Raw genomic sequence first — 15,506 nt, 5'->3', positions numbered from 1 at the left:
AGTGGCCGCAAAGCCTGGAGTTGAGCTGATCTGAAGCCAGGAGCCTCTTCTGGGTCTGCCATACAGCTGCAGGGTCCCAAGGCTTTGGGCCATCCTTGACTGCTTTCCCAGGCCACAAGCAGGGAGCTGGATGGGAAGTGGGGCTGCCAGGATACAAACCAGCACCCATACGGGATCCTGGCACGTGCAAGAAGAGGACTTTAACAACTAGGCTATGCGCTGGGCCCAGCAAAAATATTTTTACTGCTATAAATCAGACGGAAAGAATACTTTTGAGACCCTAACTCAACATCGCCCCGAGTTTCCATTTAGCTTGATTCTGTTATCACAGCCCCAGCCAGCCGACATCCCGCCTCAGCCCAGCTATTGCCACCTTTGTCAGAGCATTCCTCATCAATCTAGCAGGTCTACAAAGAGAAAGCAGGTGCTGGGAGCACGGTAGAGGAGAGGCAGATTAGCCACAGGGTGCAAACCAGTGAAACATCACACACATCCTTGTTTCCTGGAGATGTTTATTTACCATTCAAACATTTTCTACAAGGAAGGACACAGTCACTAATTTTCCTAGGAGCCCCATTTCCAAAGTTTCCCAGGGAATTCACCTTTCAGAGAACACTGCCCAGGAGTAAGGCTCCAAAGCTCTGTTGATCACTTGTGACAAAGGTGGGGGAGCGAACCTTTGCCAAAGGAAGAGGAACCAGACCACAAACTCCACTGCCAATTTCTTGAAAAGCTGTAAGTCCCATAGGTCCCTGCTTGTCTGAGGTAACATCTACATGTGTGGTGTGCTTGTGGGCCCTTGCGGGGTGTGGTGGCTGACCTATGCAGCCCACGGCCTCTGGGAACACTGCAACTCACAAGCAGTCTCCTGTTGAGCTCTACGAGACCTGGCCCCTCTTCACCGGCTTCCCAGTCCCCAGGGGCCCAAATACTCCTACTCAATGTCCCAAATCAGAAAGTAGTAACAGAAAGATGTGTTTCCACAGCTTTTGGGACAAACATCAGACACAATAAGGTAGGTACCCAAATCACATCTTGGCAAAATACACCAGGAGAGGCAGCACACCTTGGGACAGGCCAGACACACAGCGACCTCTGCTTCGAGCAGGTTCCCTCAGACTTCCGTCTTTAGCAGCGCAGACACAGCTGCTTCAGTTCCATACCAATCCTTTGCAGCCTCTGTGCCTCTCTCACACTACACTCCCCATTGATGTTAATCACCTGGAAAATGCAGAAGTGCACGTCTGGGTGGCTGAGCAAGGAATCCCAGCTTTAGACAACAGGCCCTTCTGAACATGCCACCGAATGGGGCAAAGAGAAACACCTCTCTACCTAGCCGGTGTGAGTCCTCTGATGACTCATGAGGCGTGAACTCCGAGAGAAGCTCTCTCCACATTCAGAACATTTATAGGGTCTTTCTCCTGTGTGGGTTCTCAGATGCCGAATCCGGTTGGAACTGTGAGAGAAGCTGTCTCCACATTCATGACAGGTGTATGGCTTCTCTCCTGTGTGAATCCTCTGGTGCCTGATTAGGTTAGACCTGTGAGAGAAGTTCTCCCCACAAAGGGTACATTTGTATGGTTTCTCTCCTGTGTGTGTCCTCTGATGTCTTGTGAGGTGCATACCCTGCCGGAAGCTTTTCCCACAGGTTAAACACTCAAACAGTTTCTTCTCTGCCTTGGGGGTCCCGTGGTTCGTAAGAAAAGGGGTGCTATCATTCCTGGCTTCCCCACACTCGGTGAAGGGGTAAAGTCTCTCTCTCTCATGAGTTCTTTCATGAATGACAAGGTGTGAACTCCTGGAGAAACTTTTCCCACACTCAGTACACTTATAGGGTCTCTCTCCTGTATGAATTCTCTGGTGCCGAAGGAGGTTAGAGCTATGGGCAAAGATCTCCCCGCACTCAGGACACTTGTACGGCTTTTCCCCGGTGTGTGTTCTCTGGTGCCTGTGGAGGTTGGAGTTGCACGAGAAGCTTTTTCCACAGATGTTACACTGATAAGGTTTCTCACCTGTGTGGGTACGCTGATGGCGGGTCAAGTGAGTATTCTGACTAAAGCATTTGCCACATTCGAGGCACTTATGGGCCTCCTCCCCAAGGTGTGCCCACTGCAGGGACAGGAAGTGAGGGTTCCCAGCATAAACTTCACCACAGTCCACACCCACACATAGTCTTTCCGCAGCATGAATTCGCTGGTGCCTAATTAGGTTTGAGTTGTTGGAGAAGTTCTTCCCACACAAGGGACACAAATGGAGCTTCTTCGGCTGTGCTTCCTTGGATTGCCCCAGTTCTCTGTAACTTGTGGTTCCCACCAACGCCTGTTCCGCTGTGGCCTCTGAGGGAGGCTCCCAGCGCCAGTCTGCCCTGTCATGAGGTCTTCCTTGCTCAGGACTCCAGGGCACCTCACTTCTGGCCTGGCCTGGCAGCAGCGCCTGAGGGTGTGTGTTCTCAGGGGAATTAAACTGAGTACTTTCTTCTGGCTTCTCAAATTTCTCCTCCCCTGCAGCCAAAAAGAAACCAAAGTCATACATTGTTCGACACTGCAGAAAATAAAGTCAGGATGAACTGCCAAGGCATGTCAGGCCAGAATCCCAGAAAAGCTAGTTCTGCCTCAGTCTCCCATCCTCCCTTAAGGTAAGATGCTCCGGAGGCCTCCAGGTGAGGCACGGGGGCATCTTTCAAGACTTAGAGCTCAAACAGTCTTGGAATTCTCTCCCTGGTGCGTCCATGGCCCTTGCTACTAAGCCTCTGACTTCTACCCCACACAATGGGTAGGGTGGAGCAGGGCTGAGAACAGTATGAGGCAAGTAGTCCCCAAAGAGCAAGCCTCCTTGCAGCCTGCAGTCTGTGCCTCACCTGCCTTGCTGGACAGCACAGGCAGTGGCCACACAGGATTCATGGGCCTCACTGGCAGAGGTGGAGGGCTGGTCCTGCACCCACGCTCAAATGCCTCTCTCTCGGCCTCAGAGGCCCTGCAGGGCCTGCTGAGCTGAGTGCCTTACCTGGAGCTGGGCTTCGGGGGCCCAGGGCCTCCTTGCATGCCTGGATGCCGGGGTCCCGTGGCTTTCTTCCCTGGTCCACCTGGGTGCCTAGGGCTTCCTGACTGGGAATGTGTGACTCTGTTCATAAGGAAAGAAACAGATTTTCTGTGTCACCACTTTCCTATACCAAGCAAGGAAAACAGAGAGAGTCTTGTCCCATGTCGGCAGTGCAAAGATACGGAATGCTCAGGAAGCCTAGCAATGTTTCTTGGAAATATATGTACACTATTCTTAGCAGTTGTGCCAAGTGAGTCTGGCTGGCATTCTCGTTGCACAAACCTGAAAGAGGAAAACAGAGTGCAGTGTGACTTTCCACAGGTGTGTGCCTCAGCCTACGCTACTGCGTGCATTTAACCACAATGCACAGCTGGCTCTCTGTCATGTTTTCACTTTCTCCCACTTTCATTGTGACGATGTTCATACATACTAAAGGCTGAGAGCTATTCAATAAATTTTTGTCTTTATATGCCCACTGTTCAAACTTAATTATCTATTTTGTCATTTATTTAAATATTTTTTAATTGGAAAGGCAAAGTCCTCCTGTAAGGCGAGGACTTTAGCCATTAGGCTACCACGCCAGGCCCCAGCCTGTTCGTCATGTTTTACAGGCATCATTGTTAATCTCTGCATAATACTTCAACAAACAGATGCTTTCTAATGTATGTTTGGCCTATTCTGGGCAAAAAATAGCATTTCAAAACTTCTACAAGGGTTTCCTGAATTCAACATCAAACTGACTATTCCTCTAGGACTACAGGATCACCCTTTCTGAATGTCTATGGCTCTGACAACTGCTAAATTTGAAGGTTGGTGGCTGTGCCCCTGAAAGTTTTCTCCTTATGGAATATACTGGAAATGCTAATGAAGCACAGGAAACAGAAGAGAGTTCAGAGAGGGTCATACAACTGCGAGGAAGGAAAAGGAGAGGTCTAGGCATCCTGAGACTCGGAGCGCCTGCCCCCAACGCTGGAGGCCAGAGGGAGCTCCTGACTCCTGCCTTTGGCATGGCCCAGGCCTTGAGCTTGCATCCATCCAGGGAAAGAACCAGTCAACGGAAGACGTATCTTTCCCTGTCTCTCTGCATTTCAAGCAAAAAGATAGAAGAAAAGAATGAAAGAAAGAAAAAGAGAGAGAAGAATCCTTACCCAGTGAATTCACCACCTTACAATTCTCCTGCACCAGGTCCCTGGAGAAGGCGCTCTTACTAGGATCCCGATGTCCCCATTCCTCCGGGGACATGAACACTGCCACATTCTCTAAGCTCTCAGGCAACTGAAACAGCACAAGATTTCTTTTAGCCCCGAATGCAACAAGAACAATTCAAGCTGAGTCATGGTTAAAGGGACAAACCCCAGGGGTACCAAGGACACATATTTTGGGGAAGAGGGGTGCCAGGCTTACAAGTGAGTAGTGGAAAAGACACAGAAGGCAGGGAGACACTTTTGAGGGAAAGTGGGCCCTCCAAGTGGCAGAAGGGCCCTACCCACCCAAGGGAAGGAAGAAGGGTGCTGGGAGAAGACAATGGGAACTTCCACATCACCTGGGGCCCAGTCACAGCCTTGTCTTCCAGGTTCCCTTCAGGAGGAAAGAGAGAAAGCCAGGGAGCAGATAATGCTGAAGGTGACAGAAATCACAATGAGAATGGCGATCCTAACTCTTGGCCACCCAATGGTTATTGTAGCACAGTATCTCAGCGATGGCAACAGAGGCGTAGTACTGATACCCAAAGCCAGCACTCTTCCTAGCTGGCTGGCCAACAGCACTCCACAGCCCTGGCATTTATCTGGCTCTGAATATCTTCTGTTCTGCATACAAATGGGGCTTGATCAAGATCTTCCCCTTCCCAATTCCCCCCAAAACCCCACACCACCACTTCTGGGTCTTGCACTCCAGCTCTAAGGACTTCAAATTCACAAAGTCCTTCTCCTTGGCACCTGTGCTACACCCTTCCAGTGTCAGGGGCAACCCCAAGCCCCTCCTCCCTCCCATTCGCCCAAATAACTGTTCCTCACCCCTCTCCTTTACAGCCTGGGGGTCCCCTGTGGGGCTGGGACCTAGCAGCTCCTGCAGCCTGGGGCCAGGGCTTCGCTCAGTCTCCAGGGGCTCCAACTTGAAGCTCGGTGACTCTCGGGCTGTTTCCAGAGGCAAAGGCTCCTCCAAAAGTACTTCTGTTCCCCGCCCACGGTTTGTGACCTGGGAACCAACCCACATCACTTATCATCACAACAGGGCCAGAGGGAAGGGAACCAGTACAGGGCGCTGAGAGCAAGCCTTCTGCTGAGGACCCAGTGAGACCCAAGACGCTGACCCCACGTGGGTCTGTGAGAACCCAGCGGGCTGCTCCGGTCAGAGGGAAGGCTCACTCCCGAGGGGCACACCTACCCGCGCAGCTCTTCCAACACACCTCATTCTCTCTGGCTCTCCTCCACCTTTTCTACACACTTTTATTGCTATTTGGCGACACTAGGGTGATCCTTAGGGGGTCTCACTACCATGCTTTCCCAAAGTTCAGTTCTGCAGAAAGCATTTTGATCCTAAAATAACGGCTAAAGATTATTAATTACAAGTACCTCGCCAAAATCACAAAGCGCCAGAGAGGACTTAACCCTGGTGATTCAGAGACGTACTGCCTCTGCATGGAAACAGGGCCCCACTCCTACTCCCTCTGCTCATTGGGGACAAAATCTAGGGAATGAGGATTCCAGAATTAACCACACAAAGGTCCATTCCAACGGTAAGACTCAGGGGAACCAGGTAAACTTGCTCGGGGATCTCACCTGGTGCCTCAGCCTCCCGAGCTCTCTCTGCATGTCCTCCACCAGGGTCACGGCTTCTTCCCCGCTCTCCGGGTGTAACTCCTGCACGCGGGCCTGGATCTCCCGGGGCAGGATGGTCAGAAACTGCTCGAGCACCAGCAGCTCCAGGATCTGCTCCTTGGTGCGCAGCTCCGGTCGCAGCCAGCCGTGGCACAGCTCCTGGAGCCGGCTGAGGGCTTCCCGGGGGCCGGCAGCCTCCTGGAAACGGAAGCCTCTGAAACGCAGGTGGGAGGCCTCTGGGCTGGGCGCCGGGTCAGCGGGGGGCAGCTCCTGGCTCCAGGCGCAGTCCTCCTCCAGCTTCACGATCAGCAGCCCTTCCCGTTCCTGAGAGATCGTGTCCGAAGCCATCGTCAGGACCCCGGGCAGCTGGGCCCTCTGGACCGGCTGTGCCCGCTCCGGCCGCTACCGAGGGTGGACAGCCTAGGCAGGAGCGTCCGGGCCAGGGGCTCCGAGTCCCGGCACAGGACCCCGGGCGCGGCAGCGGCGCGGCTAGCTCCAGCGCTTCGACCTCGGCCTGTCCTGGGAGCCGCCGCCCAGCCCCTCGACCTGCCTTGGCCAGACCTTCCTGAGGTAAAACTCGAAGAATGTGTTCCTCATCAAGTGCCGGACACTCTCCAGCCTCGGCCCTCGAGCCGGAAGTTCCTGCCTGTGTCCAAAAGCTAACAGACCCTCCTCCGGCCCAACTTCCGGGTCACTCCAGCGCCCATTGGATCAGGTCTCGCTGCGGACGCACCGACGACTAATAAGAAGGGAAGACCTGCCGAAGGGGCGGGACGAACGAGGGGCCAATTGTAGGCAAGAGGCGGGGCCGTGAGGCGAGTACTGGAAGTCCTGGGATGGAAGACTGTGAGGAGACGGACCGGGCCGCCGATCCCCACATGGGCTAGAGGGAGGGAGGGAAGGAAGCTGTGGCCGGAGGATGACAGGGATCAGGAGTCCCAAACAAAAGCTTATTAAAATGACCGTCCTCAGTTCACTGCGTCAGCGCATCGGGGTGGAGGGAATCCGGACCCCCGAGTGGTTATGCGCCGCTGGCCAGTTCTCCATGGCAGTCCCCATGGAAGTCCCTGACAGTTTCCGTCCACTCCGGGGCCGCGCCCGGCCTCACCCCGCTGGGCACAGGGGGAGGCAGCCGGGTGTGCCACGGGGCCAGCGACTCCTGCCGGGAAAGGGTCCTGGCCGGCATCACTTGTTCTCCAAAGTCCCTTTAATGTTAGACTATTGATGCGTGCTTACTTGGATAGATGAACTTTCAGGATTATCCCAGAGTACTGCATTTCATTTCATTTTTTACTTTTTGGAGGCTGGTCTACCCATATCCGGGTGACACAATAGCTGGCATTTGGTTGTAATTTCAGGCTAGTAGCAGATCTACGTGGATTCATGAAGGTCTAGGGATCTTAGCCTGAGAACGCTGGACTTTTAGCGCAGGCACTGTCCAGAAGAACTGCATGACGGTGGCTACTGAGCACTCAAAATGGAGTTAGTGCTGGAGACCATCGTAGCCAGCACAGAGCCAAAGTTTCTGTGGATAGATTTGGAGATGACAGAAGCTCTTGAAAATCGTACACTACATTGCGGAAGGTCTGTGTTTCTAGAAAGTGGGTTAGGACCTTGCATGATTTCTCCAAACAACTGTTCCCTTACAGCACTGGTGAAAACCGTGCCTTCTTGTGACCGCTATTGGTACTGCCTTTTATTTACAATTTATTTTTATTGGAAAGGCAGATCTACGGAGGAGAGAGAGAAAAATCTTCCGCCCATGGTTCCCTCCCAAATGGCTGCAACAACTAGAGCTGAGCCTATCCAAAGCCAGGAGTCAGGAGCTTCTTCTGGATCTCCCAAATGGGTGCAAGGAGTCAGGACTTGGGGCCACAAGCTGGGAGCTGGATCAAAATGGAGCAGCCAGGACACAAACTGACATATTAGATGCCAGCATTTGCAGGTGGTTGGATTAGCTTGCTTAGCCACAGTGCCAGCCCCCTGGTTCTCTGACAGGGAACCCCAGGTCTCCTGGTTACTAAAAGAGGCTGCTTTCAGTCTTTACATCTTGCCACTTCATAGGTATCTGGCCTGGGGAGTGCCACAGTGAGCACACCCACCATTCTAGAAGCTTCCTTGGCGTCCTCCCTGCTGCTACCCTTTATCCCTCCCAAGGCTTAACCTCTGGTCTTCAGCCGGGGTGGCTGAGCTCTGAGGGTGGAGGTAGGATCTCTGGAGTCTAGGTTTGCACTCTTGTTTCCACCTATGTGAGACGCCGCCGCAGCCCCCGCAGTCGACGTGTGGGCTCCCTGTGCGGTTGCGAGCACCGCGAAGGCTGGCAATCGGATCAGCGGCCAGCGCCCTCCGGGAGACCCTGCCAAGCATTCGCCTCCAGTGGGTTCGGTGCTCCCCCGGGGGCCTCTGGGAGATGTGGTTCTGGGCTTTGTGACGCGAGTGGGCGGGCCGTTTCCCAGAAGCCAGTGGGCGTTGGGCAAGCCACAAGGCTTCCCCTTTTTCCATCGTCCTCTCCTGGCGGCTCTGCGGGCGCTGGCCCTGGGAGGTGCCGCGGGGGCGTGGGACCGAGTCCCGCCGCGGAGGCGGACCTGAGGGGGACGCTGTGCCGGGCGCGTCCTGCGCCCATCCTTGCAGAGGACCTAGGGGACACTGAGGGCTGCGCCGCTTTGGGGACCTTCTCCGATTTCCCCCAGGGAACCCTTCGACAGGCCGGAAACGGAAGCGGGAAGGTGGGAAACCCGCCCCTTTCTCACAGCTGCTGCCTCTGTCAATATCGTGTTTTCCGCCACTTCAGGCGGCTTCCACTCATAAACAAGTAGTTTCAAAATGCGGAGAAGCTTGGCAATTCTGGAGCACGGGGCGAGGACCGGGTGGCCAAAGGGGGACCTCCAAGAGTGGGGTGTCTCCCAGACGCTGAGCCGCTGGGGTTTGTAAGCTTGTGGGCAGTCGGCGAATGTATTCCCAAAAACCTAGAGATATTGATCCCCCCCACCAAAGAAACGTAAGAAAAAAATGAATAAAGTTGAGGGTCAAAAGAACCTGCACTTTTCCTGCGTGTCTAGGTATATTGGACAGTCTCCTGGATCGCATTTATGGAGCCTGCTGCATCTGTCACAATGTTGAAAAGGCGGGTCTCTTGTGGGCAGTGCCATGCGTGGGCAGAGACTCCTTCCTCCTGCGGAAACCATTATTTCTCTTCCCCTGCCTGAGTCAGATGAGTGCTTCACCCCAACTTTCCCAAGTCCCCTCACCTCAGTAAAAGACTGGGCGTCCTCTTGTTCTGACCCGGATATGCCCCGACCCCTGCCAACCACTCCTGCGGCCCCTCGCCGGCTGCCTCGCTTCCCAGACCCCAAGCAGACACCAGCCCTGGCTTCGCACTCTCGTCCGTAGAAGTCTGCTCAGTAAAGCAGTGGCCCCCTCTCCCAACAAGATCCTCCTCAAGTGCCCTATTTGAAAGACCAAACTATAAAATAAAATACCAAAGAGGGGGATAGCTGCCACTTCCAGCGCTGGTAACACTGTCACCTGAGTGCCAGTTTGCATCGTCTGCTCCCCTTCATATCCAGTTTCTTATTATCATTTCCATGGTAACTTCTACAGTATCTATACACCACCGCCCTTCTTAAAGAAGTGGTAGAGGATTTTTTTTTTAAGATTTACTTATATTTATTGGAAAGATATACAGAGGAGGAAAAACAGAGAGAAAGATCTTCCATCCATTGATTCACTCCCAAATGACCATAAGGGCTGGAACTATGCTGATCCAAAGCCAGGAGCCAGAAGCTTTTTCCCAGTCTCCCATGCGGGTACAGGTTCCCAAAGCTTTGGGCCGTCCTCTACTGCTTTCCCAGGCCACAAGCAGGAAGCTGGATGGAAGTGGAGCTGCTGGGATTAGCATGGGCACACATTTGGTATCCCTGCGCATTCAAGGCAAGGTAAGGAATTTGGTCACTAGATTACCGCGCTGGGCCCCATTCTGTTTAATTTTAAGAAAGAGGGCCCGGCGCGGTGGGGCAAGTGGTTAAGGTCCTTGCCTTGCACGCCCGGGGATCCCATATGGGCGCTGGTTCTATCCCGGCAGCCCCGCTTCCCTTCCAGCTCCCTGCCTGTGGCCTGGGAAAGCAGTCGAGGATGGCCCAAAGCTTTGGGACCCTGCACCCATGTGGGAGACCAGGAAGAGGCTCCTGGCTTCGGATCGGCATAGTATCAGCCGTTGCGGTCACTTGGGAAGTGAATCATCGGACGGAAGATCTTCCTCTCTGTCTCTCCTCTCTGTATATCTGCCTTTCCAATAAAAAAAAAAATAATAATTTTAAGAAAGAAATTTGAGAGCCTGATAAGGTAGCCTAGTAGTTAAATCCTCACTTTGCATGTGCTGCCATCCCATGTGGACACTGGTTCTAATCTCAGCTGCTCCACCTCCCATCCAGCTTCCTGCTGGTGCCCTGGGAAAGCAGTGGAGGATGGCCCAAAGCTTTGGGACCCTGCATCTACGTGGGAGACCCAGAAGAAGCTCCTGGCTCCTGGCTTCGGATCAGCTCAGCTCCAGTTTTTGTTGCCGCTTGGGGAGTGAACCAGCAGATAGAAGATCTTTCTCTCTTATCTGCCTTTTCAATAAAATTTTTAAAAAGAAAGAAATTTAATATTTTGAGAGGTGAACGATCATAGATTAATTTCTAGGCTCTACCACCAAATGCTTTGCCCAGAATTATGCAACAGCTGTCTGCGGGGTGAGCAGTGACCTGGTCATGTATAATTTATGCATCAGCTGGGATATGACCTCAACTTCAGTTTTCACTTGAGCATTTAAATTATGGCCTGCTCAGTATTGGGCAAGTCAAAACTTTAGATCCAAGAAGGTTAATGATTTTCTTTAACGGATGAAGTCTAATTTTTTTTTTTTTTTTTTTTTTTTTTTTTTTTTTGTGCCTAGGGGTTCTAGCAAGTCACAATGGGCAAGTATTTGGCCTAGTGGTCAGGCAGCATGTTGGGATGTCTGGGTCCTGCATTAGATGCCTGAGTTGAAGTCCTGGCTATGCTCCCACTGCAAGTTTCCTGCAGATCCACACCCAGGAATCAAGCAACCAGGCTCCAGTGTTTGGATTCCCGCCACTGATGTCAGAGAGCTGGGTAGTTTCTGGCTCCAACTTGAGTCCCTGGCTTGGCATTATTGCAGTCATTTGGGGAGTGAGTCAGTAGAGTAAGAGCTAGCTTGTTTTCTCTCTCTTTTGCTCTCTCTCATCGCATTCTCACTCTCACTCCACTTTCTACTTCTCATAAAGAAAGCTGAAAATATTGATGTGTCGAAACAGCTGTCTCATGGCTACCACAGTGGCCGGAGAACGGTGGGGTTTGCCTCCAACCAAACTCTGAATGGATGGCAGAATTCTGGTGGGCCCCTCAGGTGGTGAGACCACCACTGAACCAATGAGGGGCACAGACCCATACCCCGCCACCAATAAAGGCCGAGGCGACCCCCATCTTGACTTCCGTGCCAAGGAGAGTTTAAAAGGGCCCCTTCCCTGTCTCTTTCATGCTCTTCTTCCTCTGCAGCTCCACGTCTGTCTTTCCTGCGGCACGGGGAAGGGAAGCCCGTGACTGTGGCTCCCTGAAATAAAGGCCATCTAAATTCTTTTCACATATGTGGCTGAATTATTCTTTGCCTGGTGGCTGGCGAATTTAACATTTTGGCGAGTGGCAAATCTAACAGTGTCAAAATGGTGTAACAATCTGGTGGCCTTAAATTATTTATTTATCATGTGGGTCTGGTGAGGTAGTCTAGTGACAAAATCCTTGCCTTGCATGTGCCAGGATCCCATATGGGTGCTGGTTCTAATCCCAGTCTAATCCCAGTCCTGTTTCCCATCCAGCTCCCTGCTTGTGAACTAGGAAAGCAGTCAAGGATGGCCCAAAGCCTTGGGACCTTGCCACCCTCATGGAAGACCCAAAAGAAGTTCCTGGCTCCTGGCTTCAGATCAGTGTAGTTCTGGCCATTATGGTCACTTGGGGAGTGAATCATCAAACGGAAAATTTTCCTCTCTGTATATCTGTCTTTCTAATAAAAATAAATAAATCTTTTAAAAATTAAATAGAGTAGAAAAAATACAATGGAGGCAAGCAGGGGTAGGGAATGGAATCTGGGTCACGGAGAACAACTGGAACAACTCCAGATCAGCACAGGGAGTCTCCCACGAGCTTCCCCACAATTCTTCCCATTCCTTCAAAACCAGTGTCACATTCAAACACCACAAATCTCCTTCATCACAGTGGCTTTAGGGACTAGGGACTGACATCCCCTTGGAGCCTAAGCTAGTTACAAGACTTAAAAAAAAACCCTGTATTTTATTATAAAAGCAACATAATGCTCGTTTTTTGAAATATTTATTTAAAAGTCTGAGTTACAGAGAAAGGAAGAGACACAGAGATCTTTCATCCTTTGCTTCATTCTTCAGAAGGCCATAATGGCCATCAGCTGGGCAGGACACAAGCCAGGAGCTTCATCGGGGTCTCCTATGTGGGTAGCAGGGGACCAAGCATTTGGGTCAACTACTGATGCTTTTCCCAAGCCATTAGCAGGGAGTTGGAGCCCCAATACTCATTTTTTTAAAATGCCAAATGATGCAGAAAGAAATGCCATAGGCAGTGAAGCCATTGGTGAGCCAGAAGTGGAGTACAAATTGTGGTACTAGAACTGTGCATTACTGGGGAATAAGAAGGGAGTGGACACCTGCAGCTGCTGTGCTGACGTGGGTTTACAATGGAGCCCGCAAACAGGATCACTCAGCTTCTGGCAGAGCACAAGAGAGAGGAGCAGCCCCAGTGCATGCTTGCTGAAAACACAGCAGGAGGGAGACGCGCCTTGGCCACATGGGACACCCACGTCCTTCACTGGAGTGTCAGTTCCGTCCCAGCTTTGCCTCTGGTGCAGGCTTCCTGCAGATGTGCACCCTGGGAGGCAGCCTCAGGCATTTGTTGGGGCGGGGAGGAGATGTGCAACAATGGCTGGAGGATCATTCTCTCTCCTCTGACCCCTTCTTCCTCCCTACCACCTTTTAAATAAATAATCTAAATATTTTAAATAAATAATTTTCAACAAATATATCACAAAGGCTCTATGCTATTATCACGTTTTGATTTTAAAGAATCACTACAGCAGGGCCAGTGTGGTGGCATAGCATGCCAATTTGCCTATGGTATGGGCATCCTATATGGGTGCCAGTTAGAATCCCAGATGTTCCACTTCTGATCCAGCTCCATGCTTATGGTCTGGGAAGGCAATAGAGGATGGCCCAAGTGCTTGAGTTCCTGTACTCACGTGGGAGACGAGGAAGAAGCTCCTGGCTTCCAGCTTTGGAACAGCTCAGCTCAGTCCATTGTGGCCACTTAGGGAGTGAATCAGTGGATGAAAGACCTCTCTCTCTATCCCTCTCACCATAACTTTGGCTTCCAAATAAAATAACTCTTAAAAAATCATTACAGCACCAACAAATTAAAAAGTTGTGTAAGTTCGGTGAGCCCCTCTTGACTCAGACCTCCCAGAAGACCCTGTTGTGAAAGGTGCTACTGCCATTGCAGAATGTCCTGAGTCAGGAGGAAAGCTCCATTCCCAAGGCCATGCTGCCGACGGTGCTTTCGTCACGGCTCAGAGTAGCTTCCTGTGCAGTGGGGTTCTAAGAACTTGCCACAGCCACTCGCATCCCGGTCACTCTCATTTCTCTCTCCGGCGATGAGCAGCTGCCTGGGAGGCACTGGGTTTCTGCCCCTCGAGCCTGATGCCTACGATGGTCCCTGCAAGGCTAATCTGAGCAGTTCACGCTCCTGCTGTCTGCGCCACCAATGCGCACGTGGCCACACCCACGTTCTGAAAGGAGACTGTGTCTGGACACCTTCTTCTCACTGGGGCCCGGGAGACTGCATGTGGTCAGCTGCCAACCAAATCCACAGTGTGCCCGAATATTCGGTAAAATAGAAAACATGTGCAACAGGAAGGCAAATTCTACCAACCAAAAACTTACCAAAGCCTTCTCCTGAGGGTGGCCAGGCCCAGAGAGTCTCACATACAGGGCTGCTTGTCCAGCAAGGGGTCAGGGTGGTACCTGACCCGAGCCTCAATGGTAAAGAGGTGGCATCCAGGGACAGTGGGGCTGGCAGGCCGGGCCTGCGGCGGGCCTCAGAGGTGTGAGAGATGCTGCTCCTTGACCTGCTTGTTGTTTTCCTCCCCATTCCTGTTTTTCTGTTTTTATTTCTATTATTTGAAGGAGAGAGACTGAGAACAACCTTTTACAGCATTATTTCTGCATCATTTGAGAATTTAAAAGCATGGACTCCTCAATAATCAGAAAAAAAGCTTTTAAATATGCTTCATTGCTAGCTTGACCGTTAAGTCATATCAGTGGGCCCAGCGCCATGGCCTAGTAGCTGAAGTCCTCGCCTTGAACGTGCCAATATCCCATATGGGTGCTGGTTCTAATCCCATCAAGCTCCACTTCCCATCCAGCTCCCTGCTTGTGGCCTGGGGAAGCAGTTGAGGATGGCCCAAAGCTTTGGGACCCTGCATCCATGTGGGAGACATGGAAGAAATTCCTGGCTCCTAGCTTCGGATAGGTGCAGCACCAGCCATTGCGCTCACTTGAGGAGTTAATCATCAGATGGAAGATCTTCCTCACTGTCTCTCCTCCTCTCTGTATATCTGACTTTGTAATGAAAATAAAATAAATCTTTAAAAACAAAAAGAGGGATATCAGTGCTGTCTGCCCCTGGCTTCCTTGTGAAAGAGACTTACAGTGTTGAGAGAAAACAAAGAGCCAGTTGCAAGTTCTTGGGAAATTCCTATTTGCTCTGGAGTAGAGAACAACAGACTGCACTATGACACAAGCTCACCCTCCATCTGCCCCAATATGTTTACTTTTAAGAAAGAAATCCGAGACCTCCACTAGCTAATAATCATTGACCTAAACTTTTGGAATGAGAACAGATGTTCTGCCTGCAAAGATTCAGCAGCCTGATAAGTGTGCCCCTTGGGGTACATGGCTTGTCCAAGTCCTGGCCTCTGTCTGCTGTCTCACAGCTGCATGCCTGTGAAAGGGCTAGGCCAGGAAGGAGCCTTGCCAGGAACTCAATGCAGGTCTCACACTGGGGTGGTAGGAATCCAGTGACTCGAACTATTACCACTGCCTTCCAGGGCACACAGGAACTAAATCTGGAATCGGGAGCAGCGTCAGGCCTGACACGCACCCAAGCAGTCGGAGACAGGACACAGACCTCACAAGCAGCAGTTGAACCGCTCAGCCAGGTCTCGAGAGGCTCCAGCGCAGCCCCAGGGGTGACATCACAGCACGTGCCCTGGCAGTGCCCTGCCTCCCTGGTCAGGGAAGAGGGAAAGCTTGTGGGGCTGAGGGCACTGCTACCCCCTACCTCGCCCAACCGTTGGCTCGGAGGCTCCACAAAATCTCAAGTTTGCAGGAGGACATTGTGCTTTCTGGTGTGGAGACAGTATGCATCCATGAGGCAGTGGCAGTGGGTGTTCGATCTGAAATCCAATCGCAGAGCCTCCCTCACTTCTCCCTGGCTCAGTGTGGGCTAACAGCTGGGTTATAGGGAGGGGGCACATGCCTTGCAAGGCACAAAGCCTCCCCAGCTGGAAAACCC

At 51.9% G+C, this 15,506-nt stretch overlaps 1 protein-coding gene across 4 annotated transcripts; it reads right to left on the bottom strand.

Annotated features, from left to right (window-relative positions):
• Positions 1 to 498: 498 nt before the first annotated feature.
• Positions 499 to 6,497, bottom strand: LOC121167853 (zinc finger protein 263). 4 transcript variants are annotated; one of them, XM_040997539.1, is made up of 6 exons: positions 5,820 to 6,497; positions 5,055 to 5,235; positions 4,583 to 4,656; positions 4,188 to 4,314; positions 3,004 to 3,120; positions 499 to 2,501 (listed from the first exon to the last, which is right to left on the bottom strand). In XM_040997539.1, exons 1-6 carry the CDS (start codon positions 6,204 to 6,206, stop codon positions 1,333 to 1,335), a joined length of 2,055 nt encoding a protein of 684 aa, XP_040853473.1. In that variant the 5' UTR covers positions 6,207 to 6,497; the 3' UTR covers positions 499 to 1,332. The 4 variants fall into 4 exon arrangements, with proteins under 4 accessions (XP_040853473.1, XP_040853474.1, XP_040853475.1 ...); XM_040997540.1 differs by having other exon boundaries at positions 4,583 to 4,617; XM_040997543.1 differs by lacking the exon at positions 499 to 2,501 and having other exon boundaries at positions 3,029 to 3,321.
• Between the last annotated feature and the right edge of the window lie 9,009 nt (positions 6,498 to 15,506).

The sequence above is a fragment of the Ochotona curzoniae genome, unplaced genomic scaffold, assembly GCF_017591425.1.
Source record: "Ochotona curzoniae isolate NIBS_2020 unplaced genomic scaffold, NIBS_Ocur_1.0 patch433, whole genome shotgun sequence".
NCBI lineage: Eukaryota > Metazoa > Chordata > Mammalia > Lagomorpha > Ochotonidae > Ochotona > Ochotona curzoniae.
This window is presented reverse-complemented; position numbering and strand designations above follow the sequence as displayed.